Consider the following 17,621-nt stretch of genomic DNA (forward strand, 5'->3'; position numbering starts at 1 on the left):
TAGCTTATGCCTCCAGAAGTCTGTCCCAGGCAGAAAGAGGCTCCGGGATGGTAGAAAAGGAGGCGCTCGCATGTGTATATGCGGTAAAGAAAATGCACCAGTACCTGTTTGGCAGGAAATTTGAGCTGGAGACAGATCACAAACCCCTAACGTCCCTTTTGGCCGACAACAAGGCCATAAATGCAAACGCATCGGCCCGCATACAGAGGTGGGCACTCACGTTAGCTGCCTATGACTACACAATTCGGCACAGACCGGGCACCGAAAACTGCGCCGATGCACTCAGCAGGCTCCCACTAGCCACCACTGAGGGGGCTACCGAGCATAGTGCTGAGATGGTCATGGCTGTTGAAGCTTTCGGAAGCGAAGGCTCACCCGTGACAGCCCGTCAGATTAAAGTCTGGACAAATAGAGAAATGTGTCCTGAATGGGGACTGGGCAGCCACGTACAGAGTATGCCCTGAGAAATTTAAACCATTTCACAGGCGCAAGGATGAACTCTCAATTCAGGCCGATTGCCTACTGTGGGGAAACCGCGTAGTCATGCCCCAGATGGGCAGAGAGGTGTTCATCAGAGAACTCCACAATGGGCACCCGGGCATTGTCACGATGAAGGCAATTGCCAGGTCACACGTTTGGTGGCCAGGGATAGACGCAGATCTGGAACTTTGTGTTCACAGGTGCAACACGTGTGCCCAGCTGGGCCATGCGCCCAGGAAAGCCCCCCTTAGCCCCTGGCCATGGCCCGCCAAGCCTTGGTCACGCATCCATGTGGACTACGCAGGTCCTTTCATGGGGAAAATGTTTTTGGTTGTAGTAGACGCCTACTCCAAATGGATCAAGTGTGACATTTTAAATTCAAGCACATCTTCTGCCACGGTAGAAAGTCTATGGGCAATGTTCGCCGCCCACGGTCTACCGGACATCTTGGTCAGCGACAATGGCCCATGCTTCACAAGCACTGAATTCCAGGACTTCATGGCAGGCAATGGAATTAACCATATTAGAACGGCACCGTTCAAGCCGGTCTCAAACGGCCAGGCAGAACGAGCAGTGCAGATAATCAAACAGGGGATGCTCAGATTCCAAGGGGGTTCCCTATAGATCCCGATCACACTCGCTCACAGGGGTTCCACCCGCAGAGCTACTAATGAAAAGGACGCTCAAAACCCGATTATCCCTTATAGACCCCACCATGAAAGAAATTGTCGAGAGCAGGCGCCAGTCACAATATCACTACCATGACAGGAATGCGAGGGAGCGATGTATTGATGTAAATGATCGTGTTTTTGTCCTCAACTACGCTGCAGGGCCCAAATGGCACTGTGATTACCAAAGAGGGAAATAGGATTCTGGTAGTTAAACTTACCAATGGACAAATCTGCCGCAAACATGTGGATCAAATAAAAAGGAGGTTCAGCAACCCCATAGAAGAAGCAGAGGAAGAACACGATATAGAGTTCACTCCACCACAGGTGACCGAACACCAGAACCAAAGGGAGGAGAGCCCAGTCACTGTGGGCAGTCCGGACAGGCCTGAGGCACTGCAAACAGCAGACACTCAGGTCAGCGCCCAACAACTGGAGCCCCAACTCAGGCGCTCTACAAGGGAGCATAAACCACCAGAGAGACTCAACCTGTGATCCCAATAAGACTTTGGGGGGGGGGGGAGGTGATGTCATGTATTCAACCAGCATTGTAACCCATGTATAAACTGACCTAACTAAGTTGTACACCGTGAGAACACTGACCACTAGGTGGGAGACACTCCTAACCTGGACCTTCAGGTATAAAAGGGGAAGCTCCACCCACCTTCATCACTTGAGTGCTAAGGAATAAAGGACAGGTCACAGACTGACCTTCTCTCAAGCATGGGCCTCGTGTGCATTTATACTGTGTAGTAAGGACGTATCAATATTCAATGATGATGAATCACTGCTTGAGTGGTTTTGTCTAAAAGAGCTCAGGAAGTCCTGCTCAATGGCTGAAACCAATAAGCTTGCTTAGGAACCCCAGGCATGGAAAGCTTTGAAGCATCAAACAAGTACCTCTGGCTCTGGAAGGTGAGACAGTTCCTTGCTGACAACAAAGGCTGTGTTTGGAAAAGCAGCCAGTGACAGTCTGACTGTTGAAGCACAGATTGAGGGGATGTTGCCGGTTTGTTAGCAGAGTATCCACCCACATCGCCTTCACCAATGTGACAAGACCGTTTGACGCATTTTATCCAGCGACAGGCAAAGTGCGGCGGTCGATGACATCCGACCTCCACTGGGGCTCAAAAAAAAAAGCACGGAATTCTACGAAGCATTAAAAAACTCACCAACACCCGAGCATTTTTGCAAGATGCTATTTACTGGATTCAGCTTTTTGAGATCGTGTCAGAAATGTAGGCAAATTAAGGTTGCTGAGCACCAGACCTGCTTTGAATTTTATTGCTTCCCACTTTATAGAAATTCCCGTTTTATTGCAATCTGCGAGGTTTTCCAGAGCGGTTGGTAATACCGTGAGGTAATATATTTGGGGAGGGATAACAAGGCAAAGGAATACACATTTAATGGTAGGACACTGAGAAGTGTAGAAGAACAGCGGGACCTTGGAGTGCTTGTCCACAGGTCCCTGAAGGTAGCAGGTCAGGTGGATAAGCTGGTTAAGAAGGCATACGGGATACTTGCCTTTATTAGCCGAGGCATATAATATAAGAACAGGGGGTTATGCTTGAACTGTATAAAACACTGGTTAGGCTGCAGCTGGAGTACTGCGTGCAGTTCTGGTCACCATATTACAAGAGGGATGTGATTGCACTGGAGAGGGTACAGAGGTGATTTACGAGGATGTTGTCTGAACTGGAGAATTTTAGCTATGAGGACAGATTGGATAGGCTGGGTTTGTTTTTTTTGGAACAGAGGAGGCTGAGGGGAGACCTTATTGAGGTGTATAAAATTATGAGGGGCTTAGATAGAGTGGATAGGAAGGACCTATTTCCCTTAGCAGAGGAGTTAACAAGGGGGCATAAATTTAAAATAATTGGTAGGAGGTTGAGAGGGGATTTGAGGGGAATTTTGTTTCACCGAGAGGGTGGTGGGGGTCTGGAACTCACTGCCTGAAAGGGTGGTAGAGGCAGAAACCCTCACCACATTTAAAAGATACTTGGATGTGCACCAGACTGATTCCCGGGATGGCAGGACAGACATATGAAGAAAGACTGGATCGACTCGGCTTATATTCACTGGAATTTAGAAGAATGAGAGGGGATCTCATAGAAACATAAAATTCTGACGGGATTGGACAGGTTAGATGCAGGAAGAATGTTCCCAATGTTGGGGAAGTCCAGAACCAGGGGACACAGTCTAAGGATAAGGGGTAAGCCATTTAGGACTGAGATGAGGAGAAACTTCTTCACTCAGAGAATTGTGAACCTGTGGAATTCTCTACCACAGAAAGTTGTTGAGACCAGTTCGTTAGATATATTCAAAAGGGAGTTAGATGTGGCCCTTACGGCTAAAGGGATCAAGGGGTATGGAGAGAAAGCAGGAATGGGGTCCTGAAGTTGCATGATCAACCATGATCTTATTGAATGGTGGTGCAGGCTCGAAGGGCCAAATGGCCTACTCCTGCACCTATTTTCTATGTTTCTATGTTTCTAAAGCGCCTTAACCTGCAGAGCTATGGACCAAAAGGTGGAAGGTGGGATTAGGCTGGATGACTCTTTGTCGGCCGACGCGGACACGATGGGCCGGAATGGCCTCCTTCCGTGCTGTAAATTTCTGTGATCCTATGACGGCACTGTCCCTGTGTAAATTTTACAGCATCAGTGTGACACACTATCATTTCATCGACTGAGAATGTTAATGAGGTTACCAACGCAATGTGGGTGAGTTGCTGTGCCTCTGGAAAGAGAGATCCTACCTTGTTTACAACAACAGCAAGTGGTATTTATAGAGGGAACGGTAGCACAGTGGTTCTGCTACTTGACCAGGAATCCAGAGGCCTGGACTGATGATCCGTAGACGCGAGTTCAAATCCCACCACGACAGCTGGGGAGTTTAAATTCAGTTAAGTAAATAAATCTGTAATAAAAGGCGAGTGTTAATAATGGTGACCATGTTGTAAAAACCCATCTGGTTCACTAAGGGAAGGAAATCAAATCTGCCGCCCTTACCTGGTCTGGCCGATATGTGACTCCAGACTCACAGCAATGTGGTTGACTCTTAATTGTGCTCTGAATCGCTCTAGCGAGCCAATCAGTTGTAACAAACCCCGACAAGAATAAAACTGGACGGACCACCTGGCATTGACCTCGGCACTGGCTACGGACACGACAATGGCACACACAGCCCAGTCGGCCCGGCAAAGTCCTCCTCATTAACATCTGGGGACGTGCTAAAATTGGGAGAGCTATCCCACAGACTAGTCAAGCAACAGCCTGACATTGTCATACTCACAGAATCTTACCTTTCAGCCAATGTCCCAGACTCCTCCATCACCATCCCTGGGAATGTCCTGTCCCACCGGCAGGACAGACCCACCAGGGGTGGCAGCACAGTGGCATACAGTCAGGAAGGAGGGAGTGGCCCTGGGAGCCCTCAACATTGACTCTGGACCACATGAAGTCTCATGGCTCCAGGTCCAACATGGGCAAGGAAACCTCCTGCTGATTACCACCTACTGCCCTCCCTCAGCTGATGAATCAGTACCCTTCCATGTTGAACACCACTTGGAAGAAGCACTGAGAGTAGCAAGGGCACAGAATGTACTCTGGGTGGGGGACTTCAATGTCCAATACCAAGAGTGGCTCGGTAGCACCAATACTGACCGAGCTGGCCGAGTCCTGAAGGACATAACTGCCAGACTGGGCAGAGGAGTGCTGAGTGACTAATCCATATCAGCCTCCTCCTGAGGTCCCCACCATCACAGAAGCCAGTCTTTAACCAATTCGATTCACTCCACGTGATATCAAGAAACGGCTGAGTGCACTGGATACAGCAAAGGCTTTTGGATCCCATCAACATCCCAGCTCTTGTGTTGAAGACCTGTGCTCCAGAATTAGTTGCGCCTCTAGCCAAGCTGTTCCAATATAGCTACAACACTGGCATCTAGTGGCACTTACCAATAACCTGCTCACCGATGCTCACTTTGGGTTCCGCCAGGACCACTCGGCTCCAGACCTCATTACAGTCTTGGTCCAAACATGGACAGAAGAGCTGAATTGCAGAAGTGAGGTGAGAGTGATTGTCCTCGACATCGAATGTGGCATCAAGGAGCCCGAGTAAAACTGAAGTCAATGGGAATCAGGGGGAAAACTCTCCACTGGCTGGAGTCATACCTAGCACAAAGGAAGATGGTTGTGGTGGTTGGAGGTCAATCATCCCAGCCCCAGGACATCGCTGCAGGAGTTCCTCAGGGCAGTGTCCTCGGCCCAACCATCTTCAGCTGCTTCATCAATGACCTTCCCTCCATCATAAAGTCAGAAGTGGCGATGATCGCTGATAATTGCACCGTGTGCAGTTCCATTCGCAACTGCCCAGATAATGGAGCAGTCCGTGCCCACATGCAGCAAGACCTGGACAACATTCAGGCTTGGGCTGATAAGTGGTAAGTAACATTCGCGCCACACAAGTGCCAGGCAATGACCATCGCCAACAAGCGAGAGTCTAACCACCGCCCCTTGACATTCAATGGTATTACCATCGCCGAATCCCCCACTATCAACATCCTGGGGGTCACCATTAACCAGAAACGTAACTGGATCCACCACATAAATACTGTGGTAACAAGAGCAGGTCAGAGGCTGGGTATTCTGTGGCTAGTGTCTCACATCCTGATTCCCCAAAGCCTTTCCACCATCTACAAAGCATGTCAGGAGTGTGATGGAATACTGTCCACTTGGCTGGATGCCTCCCATGCCATGCCAGCACCCTGGAGTCAGAATAAAGAGACTAGGGTCACATGTACTCAAGTCTACAGTACTCAGTCACATTGCTTTATTTGAGACATAACAACTGGTGACGAGTAATAGATAACAAACCATCACGTGAAAATGCAGAGAACTGTTGGTAGCATGGAGAAATTCTCAGAAGGTAACGATTGGGAAGCCTTCATGGAGCGACTCGATCAATACTTCGTGGCCAACAAGTTGGAAGGGAATGAGAGCACTGCCAGATGAAGGGCGATCCTCCTCACTGTCTGCGGGGCAACAACCGATGGCCTCATGTAGAATCTTCTTGCTCCGGTGAAACCAACAACCAAATCGTATGAAGAACTGTGTACACTGGTCTGGGAGCACCTAAATCCGAAGGAGAGCGTTCTGATGGCAAGGTATCGATTTTAAACAAGTCAACGGTCTGAAGGCCAGGAAGTGGCGAGCTACGTCGCCGAACTAAGGCGCCTTGCAGGACATTGCGAATTCGATGGATTCCTGGAGCAAATGCTGAGAGACCTTTTTGCGCTTGGCATTGGCCATGAGGTTATCCTTCGCAAACTATTGACTGTTGAAACACCGAACCTGAGCAAAACCATAACGATAGCCCAGGAATTTATGTCCACCAGCAATAACACCAAACTAATTTTGCAGGATGAAGATGCATCGGCAAATATTGTATACAAAGTAACGTCGTTTTCATGCAGGAATACATATGGCAGAACGTACACGCCTGCGGCTGCACGACCTCAGATGACCCAGAGTCCGCCTTCAAGTGTGAATGCGAGGCAATTAGCACCTTGTTGGCGCTGCGGTGGTGATCATCGAGCCCATCAATGCAGCTTCAAACACTATGCGTGCAAAGGCTGTGGAACAATGGGACACCTCCAGCGAAGGTGCAGATGAGCTGCAAACCCTGCAAACCACCACATTGCAGAGGAAGATCGATCCATGGTGGATCAAACTGAACTAGAGACTTGAACCGAGGAGGCAGAATTGTACGGGGTACACACCTTCACCACGAAATGTCCACCGATCATGTTAAAAGTTGAACTGAATGTAATTGCAATATCCATGGAACTGGACACGGGTACGAGTCAGTCTATCATGAGCAAAAAGGCCTTTGAGCGGCTGTGGTGCAACAAGGCACAAAGGCCCAAGCTGAGCCCTATTCATACCAAGCTGAGAACTTTCGCTAAAGAGCTGATCCCTGTAATTAGCAGTGCAGCAGTAAAAGTCTCCTATGATGGTTCTGAGCAAGTTCCCATCGTTGTTTGAGCCAGGCATTGGGAATTTCTCTGGGGTGAAGGTGCAGATCCACTTGGTTCCCGGTACACGGCCCATCCACCACAAGGCACGTGCAGTGCCATACATGATGCGAGAGAAAGTGGAGATCGAGCTGGACAGGCTGCAACAAGATGGCATCATCGCGCCGGTTGAGTTCAACAATTGGGCCAGTCCAATTCTTCTGGTTTTCAAGGGTGGTGGCATGGTCAGAATTTGTGGGGACTATAAAGTAACGATTAACCGTTTTTCGCTGCAGGACCAGTACCCGCTACCCAAGGCAAACGACCTATTTGCAACGCTGGCAGGAGGGAAGACGTTCACCAAGTTGGACCTGATCTCGGCCTACATGACGCAGGAGCTGGCGGAATCTTCGAAAGGCCTCACCTGCATCAACACGCACAAAGGTCTGTTCATCTACAATAGATGCCACTTTGGGATTCGATTGGCCGCGGCTATTTTTCAAAGGAGCATGGAAAATCTGCTAAAGTTGGTTCCGTGCACCATGGTTTTCCAGGACGACATATTGATCGGGACACCATCGAACACTTGCAGAACCTGGAAGAGGTTCTAAGTAGGCAAGATCGTGTGGGACTCAGGTTGAAACGCTCGAAGTGTGTTTGCCTGGCGCCAGAGGTCAAGGTCTTAGGGAGAAGAATCGCGGCAGACGGAATCAGATCCACCGACGCCAAGACAGAGGCCATCAAGAACACGCCAAGACCACAGAATGTGACGGAGCTGTGGTCGTTCCTGGGACTCCTCAATTATTTTGGTAATTTCCTACCCAGGTTAAGCACCTTGCTAGAATCTCTACATGTGTTACTACGCAAGGGAGATGACTGGCTATGGGAGAAATCACAAGAGAATGCTTTTGAGAAAGCCAGAAATCTGTTATGTTCCAACAAACTGCTTGTTCTGTATGACCCATGTAAATGTTTAGTGCTAGCTTGCGATGCGTCTTCGTACAGGGTCGGGTGTGTGTTACAACAATTGGGAACATTGCAACTGTTCACTTATGCGCCAGGAGTTTGTCCAAGGCCGAAAGGGCCTACAGCATGATTGAAAAAGAAGCTTTGGCATGCGTTTACGGGGTAAAAAAATGCACCAGTATCTGTTTGGGCTTAAGTTCGAGTTAGAAACTGACCATAAGCCGCTTATATTGCTATTCTCAGAGAGCAAGGTATTAATACCAATACCTCTGCTTGCATCCAAAGATGGGCGCTCACGTTGTCTGCATATAACTATATAATCCGCCACAGGCCAGGAACAGAGAACTGTACTGATGCTCTCAGTCGGCTACCATTGCCCACCACCGGGGTGGAAATGGCACAGCCTGCAGACTTGCTCTTAGTGATGGATGCATTTGAAAACGAAAAGTCACCTGTTACGGCCCGCCAGATCAGGACCTGGACCAGCCAGGGTCCTTTACTGTCCCTTGTACAAAACTGTGACCTCCATGGGAGCTGGTCCAATGTCCCAGCGGAGATGCATGAAGGGATCAAGCCGTTCCAGTGGCGCAAAGACGAAATGTCCATACCGACGGACTGTCTTTTGTGGGGTAGTCACGTGGTTTTACCTAAGAAGGGCAGGGAAACATTCATACGCGACCTACACAGTACCCACCCAGGCATAGTAATGATGAAAGCTATAGTCAGATCCCACGTGTGGTGGCCCGGCATCGACTCAGATTTGGAGTCTTGCGTGCGCCACTTGCTCTCTCAACTGAGCAATGCCCCCAGGGAGGCACCGTTAAATTTGTGGTCATGGCCCTCCAAACCGTGGTCGAGGATCCACGTTGACTTCGCTGGCCCATTTCTAGGCAAAATGTTTTTGGTTGTTGTGGATGCTTATTCTAAATGGATTGAGTGTGTAATAATGTCTGTAAGCACGTCCACTGCCACCATCGAAAGCCTACGAGCCATGTTTGCCATGCTCAGCCTGCCTGATGTCCTTGTCAGCGACAATGGGCCGTGCTTCACCAGCGCTGAATTCAAGGAATTCATGACCTGCAATGGGATCAAGCACCTCACATCTTCCCCGTTCAAGCCCGCATCTAACGGCCAGGCAGAGCGGCAGTCCAAACCATCAAGCAAAGCTTGAAACGCGTGTCGGAAGGCTCTCTGCAGACCTGCCTGTCCCGAGTCCTGCTTAGCTACCACACAAGACCCCACTCACTCACCGGGGATCCCCCCTGCCGAACGGCTCATGAAAAGGGCACTCAAAACAAGGCTCTTTCTAGTCCACCCTGATCTCCAGGATCATGTCGAGGGCAGGCGACATCAACAAAGCATGTACCATGATCGCGCAAATTTGTCATGTGATATTGAAGTCAATGACCCTGTATTTGTACTCAACTATGGACATGATCCCAAATGGCTTGCTGGCACTGTCGTAGCCAAAGAAGGGAGTAGGGTGTTTGAGGTCAAACTTGCAAATGGACTAACTTGCAGAAAGCATTTGGACCAAACCAAACTGCGATTCACAGACAGCCACAAGCAACCTGAAGTGGACACCACCAACTTTGACCCTCCGATAGACACACAAGTGGCAACCGACACACGGTTTACCACGAAGCTGAACTCATCAACCCCAGCAGCCCAGCAAAGCCAGCTGTGCAGCAGCCCAACGAAGGCCCAACCAACTCCCCTGCACCTGTGTTTGTACCGAGACGATCGACTCGGGAGCGGAAAGCCCCAGATCGTGTACTTTTGACTTTGAGGGGGGGGGGGGGGGGGGGGAGTGATGTTATGTATGCAACATCTTGTAACCAGCATTCTACCGCCACTAGAGGGCGCATCTGTGGGAGTCCCAAGGGATCCCAGCATCCCTTGGGAGCATTGCATATAAGCAGGCCTCCCATGCTGTGCCAGCACTCTGGAGTCAGAATAAAGAGAGTAAGGGCACACTTACTCAAGTCTACAGGACTCAGTCACATTGCTTTATTTGAGTTATAACAACCCCCTAGAAGGACAAGGGCAGCAGGCGCATGGGAACACCACCACCTCCACGTTCCCCTCCAAGTCACACATCATCCTGACTTGGAAATATATCGTCCGTTCCTTCATCGTCGCTGGGTCACAATCCTGGAACTCCCTCCCTAACAGCACTGTGGGAGCACCTTCACCACACGGACTGCAGCGGTTCAAGAAGACGGCTCACCACCACCTTCTCAAGGGGCAATTAGGGATGAGCAATAAATTCCAGCCTTGCCAGTGACACCCACATTCCAGGAATTAATTTTTTAAAAGCGCCTTTAACGTAGTAAAATGTCCCAAAGTGCTTCACAGGAGAGTTATAAAACAAATAATTTGACACCAAATCACAAAAGGAGAAATTAGGGTAGATAACCATGAGTTTGGCCAAAGAGGTAGGTTTTAGAGGCATCTTAAAGGAAGAAGGAGAGGCATAGGGAGGGATTTCCAGAGCTTGTGGCCCAGGCAGCTGAAGGCACGGCCACCGATGGTTGAATGATTATAATCAGGGATACTCAAGAGGGCAGAATTGGAGGAGTACAGAAGTATCAGGGGTTTGTGGGGCTGGAGGAGATTACAGATTTAGGGAGGGGCGAGGCTGTGGAGGGATTTGAAAGCAAGGATGAGAATCTTAAAATTGAGGCGTTGCTTAACTGGAGCCAATGTAGGTCAACGAGGTGATGGGTGAACGGGACTTGGTGCGAGTTAGGAGGTTGGAATAGTCAAGTCTAGAGGTAACAAAGGCATAGATGAGGATTTCAGCAGCGGATGAGCTGAGGCAGGGGGGGCGGAGACGGGCGATGTTATGGAGGTGGAAATAAGCAGGCTTAGTGATGGCGCGGATATGTGGCCGGAAGCTCATTTCGGGATTAAATCTGACACCAAGGTTGCGAACCGTCTGGGTCAGCCTCAGACAGAAGTTGGGGAGAGGAGTTTGTGGCAGGGACCGAAAACAATGTCTTTGGTCTTCCCAATATTTAATTGGAGGAAATTTCTGCTCATCCAGAACTGGATGTGGGACAGGCAGTCTGACAATTCAGAGACCGTGGAGGGGTCGGGGGAAGTGGTGGTGAGGTAGAGCTGGGTGTCAGCGTACATGTGGAAATTGACGCTGTGTTTCCAGATGATGTCACCAAGGGGCAACATGTAGATGAGAAATAGGAGGGGCCAAGGAAAGATCCCTGGGGGACACCAGAGGTAACGATGCGGGGGTGGGAAGAGAGAATATTTGTCCCTCAATCAACATTACAAAAAAAAATTATCTGGTCATTATTGCTGTTTCTGGGAGCTTGCTGTGCACAAATTGGCTGCCATGTTTTCTACATTATAACAGTGACTACACTTCAAAAAGTACTTTATTGTCTGTAAAGCGCTTTGGGACATCCTCAGGTGGTGAAAGGCGCTATAGAAATGCAAGCGCTTTCTTTTTTTTAAAGGTTGTATGACACAAAGGTCGCACTTGCTCTCCATCTCTCGCTCCTGCCAATTTTAAAATCCATGTTTTTGTTTTTCAGCTTGCTGATGACACCAGACGTTAAAGATAGAAAGCCAGTAAGCAAAATCCGACCTATCCTGGAGAGCTTGGACCAACACAAGTGAGCGAGAGACTTGAGTACATAAGGGCATGAGAAATAGCAGGCCATTCGGCCCCTCGAGCCTGCCGCCATTCAATAAGATCATGGCTAATCTTCTACCTTAACTCCACCTTCCCGCACAATCCCCATATACCTTGATTCCCTTAATAACCAAAACTCTATCGATCTCGGTCTTGAATATACTCAACGACTGAACATCCACAACCCTCTGGGGCAGAGAATTCCAAAGATTCACCACCCTCTGAGTGAATAAATTTCTCCTCATCTCAGTCCTAAATGGCCGACTCCTTATTCTGAGACTGTGACCCCTGGTTCTAGACTCCCCAGTCCGGGGAAACATCCTCCCTGCATCTATCCTGTAACGCCTCTAAGGATTTTATATGTTTCAATGAGATCACCTCTCATTCTTCAAAACTACAGCGAGTAAAGGCTCATTCTGCTCAATCTCTCCTCACAGGACAGCCCTTTCTTCCCAGCAACAGTCTAGTGAACCTTTATTGCACCCCCTCTAAGGCAAATATATCCTTCCTTGGGTAAGGAGACCAAAACTGTACACAGTACTCCAGGTGTGGTCGCACCAAAGCCCTTTATAATTGCAGTCAGACGTCTTTACTCTTATAGTGCAAGCCCCTTGCAGTAAAGGACAACATACCATTTATGTTTCTAATTGCTTGCTGTACCTGCATGTTAACTTTCTGTGATTTGTGTACAAGGACACCCAGATCCCTCTGAACACCAACATTAGCTAGTCTCTCACCTTTTAAAAACATTTCTGCTTTTCAATTCTTCCTACCAAAGTGGCTAAGTTCACACTTCCCCGCATTATACTCCATCTGCCACCTCTTACCCCATTACTTAGCCTGATTCCCCCTTATTGACCCTGTGAGTGACACCATCAAAAAAAACTCTAATAAATTTGTTAAACACGATTTCCTTTTCATAAAACTGTGTTGACTCTCCCTCATCATATTATCATTTTTTAAGTGCCCTGTTACCATATCCTTTGTAAAGTCCTTACACAATGCCACAAATCCACACGAGGCACATTCTATGGACAAGGTCACTCCATGACCTGCACCTTTATTCACAGGACCAAGAAGTGATGACCCTGGGTGGGAACCTCCCTTTATAGACCTGGGTGACCAGGTGAGGAGTGTCTCCCACAAGTTCACCCCCTGTGGTCAAGGTGTGCATTTCTTACATATATACAGTATTGCAGTGGTGTTACATAAGTTTACATACATGACATCACCTCCCCCTCAACATCTTATTGGGATCACAGGTTAAGTCTCTCGGGTGGTCTGCGCTCCCTCGTGGAGCGCCGCAGTTGGAGCTCTGGTTGTTGAGCCTTGGCCTGCGTCTCTGTCACCTGTGGTGATTCCGGCCTGTCCAGGCTGACCGCAGGGACTGTGCATGCTGCTGAATGTTCTTGTTGCTCGTTCACTGGCGGTGGTGTGAGCACCATCTCATGATCTTCCTCAGGTTCCTCAGTGTCCATGCTGAACCTTTTTCTTACTTGGTCCATATGCTTGCGGCATATCTGCCCATTGTTAAGTTTAACCACGATGACCCTGTTCCCCTCTTTGTCTATTACAGTACCCTCAAGCCATTTGGGCCCCAAAGCGTGATTGAGAACAAATACGGGGTCATAAATTTCTATGCATCTCCCCCTTGAATTTCAGTCATGGTACTCATTTTGTGACTGGCGCTTGCTCTCAACAATGTCGGACAGGACTGGATGAATGAGGGACTGCCGAGTTTTGAGTGTTCATTTCATGAGTACCCTCATGAACGAGTGTGATCGGGACCTATAGGCCAGCAGGAGGCGCGATAGGCGGCATTGAAGGGAGGGTCCTTGAATCCAGAGCATGCCCTGCTTTATGATTTGGACCGCACGTTCCGCCTGGCCATTGGAGGCCGCCTTGAACGGTGCTGTCCTGACATGGTTAATGCCATTACCCGACATGAACTCCCAGAATTCGTAGCTTGTGAAACATGGGCCATTATCGCTAACAAGGATGTCCGGCAAGCCGTGGGTCGCAAAGACCGCGCGCAGACTCTCCACGGTGGTGGATGTCGTGTACGAATTCAAAATGATGCACTCGATCCATTTCGAATACGCATCAACCACAATGAGAAACATTTTTCCCATGACCGGGCCCGCGTAGTCTACGTGAATACGTGACCATGGCCTGGTGGGCCAGGGCCACGGGCTGAGCGGGGCCTCCCTGGGGGCATTTCCCAGCTGGGCACACGTCGTGCACCTGCGAACGCAGTGTTCCAGGTCTGAATCAATTCCCGGTCACCAAACGTGTGACTGGGCAATGGCCTTCATCAGCACGATGCCCGGGTGCTCGCTGTGGAGTTCCCTGATGAATGTTTCTCTGCCCGGCTGCCCCATAGTAGGCAGTCGGCTTGGATGGAGAGCTCATGCATCTGTCTGTGAAACGGTCTGACCTCCTCAGGGCATGCTCCGTGTGCGGGCGCCCAATCCCCAGTCAGGACACATTTCTTAATCAAGGATAGGAGGGGATCTCTGTTGGTCCAGATTTTGATCTGGCGGGCTGTGATGGGGGAGCCTGTGCTGTCAAAGACATCGACAGCCATGACCATCTCGGCGCTTTGCTCCGCTGCCCCCTCAGTGGTGGCCAGTGCTGAGTGCGTCAGCGCAATTTTCAGTGCCGGGCCGGTGCCGGATGGAGTAATCATAAGCAGCCAGCGTGAGAGCCCATCGCTGTATGTTAACGGCTTGTGGTCCGCTTCTAATTCGAACCTCCTGCCAAAAAGGTACTGATGCTTCTTTTTCACCCCATAGACACATGCGAGTGCTTCCTTCTCAACCATCCCATAACCCCGTTCAGCTTGGGAGAGTGACCTGGAGGCATAAGCCACAGGTTGTAGTTGACCCTCAGCATTACTCTGCTGCAACACGCACCCGACCCTATAGGACGATGCATCACATGTCAGAACCAATTTCTTACGGGGGTCGTACAGGGTCAATCTTATTTGAACAAAGTAGGTTCCGCGCCCGATTGAAAGCCCGTTCCTGACAGTCCCCCCAAAACCAATCACAACCCTTACACAGGAGCACGTGAAGCGGCTCCAACAACGTGCTTAAGTTCGGCAGAAAGTTCCCGAAATAGTTCGAGTCCCAGAAATGAACGCAACTCCGATGTGTTGCAGGGTCTGGGCGCTCGTTGAATTGCTTCTGTTTTGGATTCGGTGGCCCGAATCCCATCTGCAGCAACCCCCCTGCCCAGGAACTCAATCTCGGGAGCCAAAAACACACACTTAGACTTCTTCAGTCACAGGCCTACCCGGTCCAATCGGCGTAGCACCTCCTCCAGGTTGTGGAGGTGTTCCTCGGTGTCTCGACCCGTGATGAGGATGTCGTCCTGGAATACGATTATTCCAGGAATGAAATTGAGCAGGCTTTCCCTGTTTCTTTGAAAAATCGCGGCCGCTGATCGAATGCCAAACGGACACCTGTTGTAAACAAACAGTCCCTTGTGCGTGGTGATGGTGGTCAGTAGTTTGGATTCGTCGGCCAGTTCTTGGGTCATGTAGGCTGAAGTGAGGTCCAACTTGGTGAACAGCTTGCCGCCTGTCAGCGTGGCAAAAAGGTCCTCCGCTCTCGGGAGCGGGTATTGGTCTTGTAGGGACACCCGGTTGATAGTGGCCTTGTAGTCGCCACAGATCCTGACCGAACCATCCGCTTTTAGGACTGGAACGATGGGGCTTGCCCAGTCGCTGAATTCAAAGGCCGAGATGATGCCCTCTCTCAGCAAACTGTCCAATTCATTTTCAATTTTCTCCCGCATCACATACGGCACCGCTCTGGCTTTGTGGTGCATTGGTCTGGTGTCCGGAGTGATGCGTATCACTAATTTGGTACCTTTGAATGTACCGACGCCAGGTTGGAATAGTGACTCAAATTGTTGTAGGACTTGTGAGCACGAACTTCGCTCCACAGATGACATTGCGTGCACATCCCCCCATTTCCAGTTCATCTCAGCTAACCAGCTCCTCCCCAACAGTGCGGGACCATTGCCTGGGACAATCCAGAGCGGCAGCCGGTTCACTGATCCATTGTGTGTGACCGCCAACATTGCACTGCCCAGCACTGGAATGATTTCTTTGGTGTACGTACGTGATTGCGTTTCAATGCGTTCTAGTTTGGGTCTGCTGACTTTTAGTGGCCACAGCTTTTCGAATTGTCGAACACTCTTGAGTGACTGGCTGGCCCCCCGTGTCCAGCTCCATGCGTCCAGGGATGCTGTTTAATAGGACTTTCATCATCATAGATGGCGTTTTGGTATATGAGCTATGAATGTTTGCCACATGAACCCGCTGAACTTCAGCGTCCATTGATTTGCCCCAAGCATCATCCTACCTCGCAGACTCCTCATCTAGTTCATCCGCCTCATATATTAGCCTGGTTACAGGCTTTCTGCACATTCTAGCTCAATGGTACTGAGGTTACAATTTCTGCAGACGAACTGTTGAAACCTGCAAGTCCTGGCAGTATGTCTGCCCCCACACCTCCAGCATGAACTGAGATTCCCATTGTTGTGAACAAAAGAGCTGTTGCAAGGCATCCCTCGCTGATTGTCCCTTTGACTGCTCTTGAGCACCCTGTTAGTGGGTGTCAATGGCCCCATCCCGGGCCACATTGTCCACTGGGGGGGCGTAAATGTCCGTTCAGTCTGCCATTGTCTCTGTTGGAGACTTACTCTTGGGTCTATTGCTGCTTGGGGTGTCTCGAACTTGCCTGCCTGCGGAGCTCTGTGTCGCGTTTATGATATTGACTCCCTGATCCATCGCCACGTTGGAGGCAGAATTGCGCGCGTATATTATCTTGGTTTCCTCCTCCCCCGCCATGAAAGTCTGAGCCATCAACGCCGCCACTTCCAAGGTCAAGCCCTATAGTGTCTCCCACAAGTTCACCCCCTGTGGTCAAGGTGTGCATTTCTTACGTTATACAGTATTGCAGTGTTGTTCCATAAAGGTTACATACATGACATCCTTAATAATAGATTCCAGCATTTTCCCGACGACTGATGTCAGGCTAACTGGCCTGCAGTTCCTTGTTTTCTCTCTTCCTCCTTTCTTGAATAGCAGGGTTACATTTGCTACCTGCCAACCCGCTGGGACCATGCGGTGGAATTCTGGAAGATCAAAACCATAGCCACCTCTTTTAAAGCCCTAGGATGTAGACCATCAGGTCCAGGGGATTTGTTGGCTTTCCGTCCACGCTAGGCTGACACTCCCAGTGCAGTATTGACGGAGTGCTGCACTGCCTGAGGTGCCACCTTTTGGGTGAGAGGTTAAATCGAGTGGTTTTGATTTGTTTTCCTCTGTGCTGTTTGAAACATAGAAACATAGAAAATAGGTGCAGGAGTAGGCCTTTCGGCTCTTCGAGCCTGCACTGCCATTCAATGAGTTCCTGGCTGATCATTCATCTCAGTTTGGGAAGGGGAGATGTAGGGTTAAAATAGCAATAATGTCTTGTTTTTTGGAAACAGGCCGAAGGTCGGCATTTCTGGGCACAATATTGCCCTACTGAGGAAAGAAATCGACAGCAGGAAAATTCTGGCAAACGCACTGGAAGCCCAGAAATCAGCGCATCGGCACAAACAATTTGTTACACTCGAGGATGTCAAAAGTGAGCATGTGGCGTGAAATACTATGTTTTCCCTTGTCCCAATCTTTCCCTCCATTCCTCTTCCAAACGTGCTGACTCTTACTAGGGCACATTCCCACCGGGGCTGGCTCAGTGGGCAGCACTCTCGCTCCTCGGGGTCAGAAGGTTGTGGGTTCAAGTCCCACTCCAGAGACTTCAGCACAAAAATC

At 49.6% G+C, this 17,621-nt stretch overlaps 1 protein-coding gene and 1 long non-coding RNA gene across 2 annotated transcripts in view; one reads left to right on the top strand and one right to left on the bottom strand.

The window, feature by feature from the left end:
* Positions 1–17,621, bottom strand: part of LOC139263511 (uncharacterized) — a 229,872-nt gene that overhangs the window by 57,324 nt on the left and 154,927 nt on the right. The window lies entirely within an intron of this gene.
* Positions 1–17,621, top strand: part of LOC139261938 (protein phosphatase 1 regulatory subunit 36) — an 82,814-nt gene that overhangs the window by 20,012 nt on the left and 45,181 nt on the right. The window contains exons 4-5 of the mRNA XM_070877106.1: positions 11,688–11,768; positions 17,294–17,433. Coding sequence (XP_070733207.1) covers positions 11,688–11,768; positions 17,294–17,433 — 221 coding nt within the window. The remainder of the gene's footprint in view (positions 1–11,687; positions 11,769–17,293; positions 17,434–17,621) is intronic.

Source organism: Pristiophorus japonicus, chromosome 4, assembly GCF_044704955.1.
Source record: "Pristiophorus japonicus isolate sPriJap1 chromosome 4, sPriJap1.hap1, whole genome shotgun sequence".
In the NCBI taxonomy this organism is placed as follows: Eukaryota; Metazoa; Chordata; class Chondrichthyes; family Pristiophoridae; genus Pristiophorus; species Pristiophorus japonicus.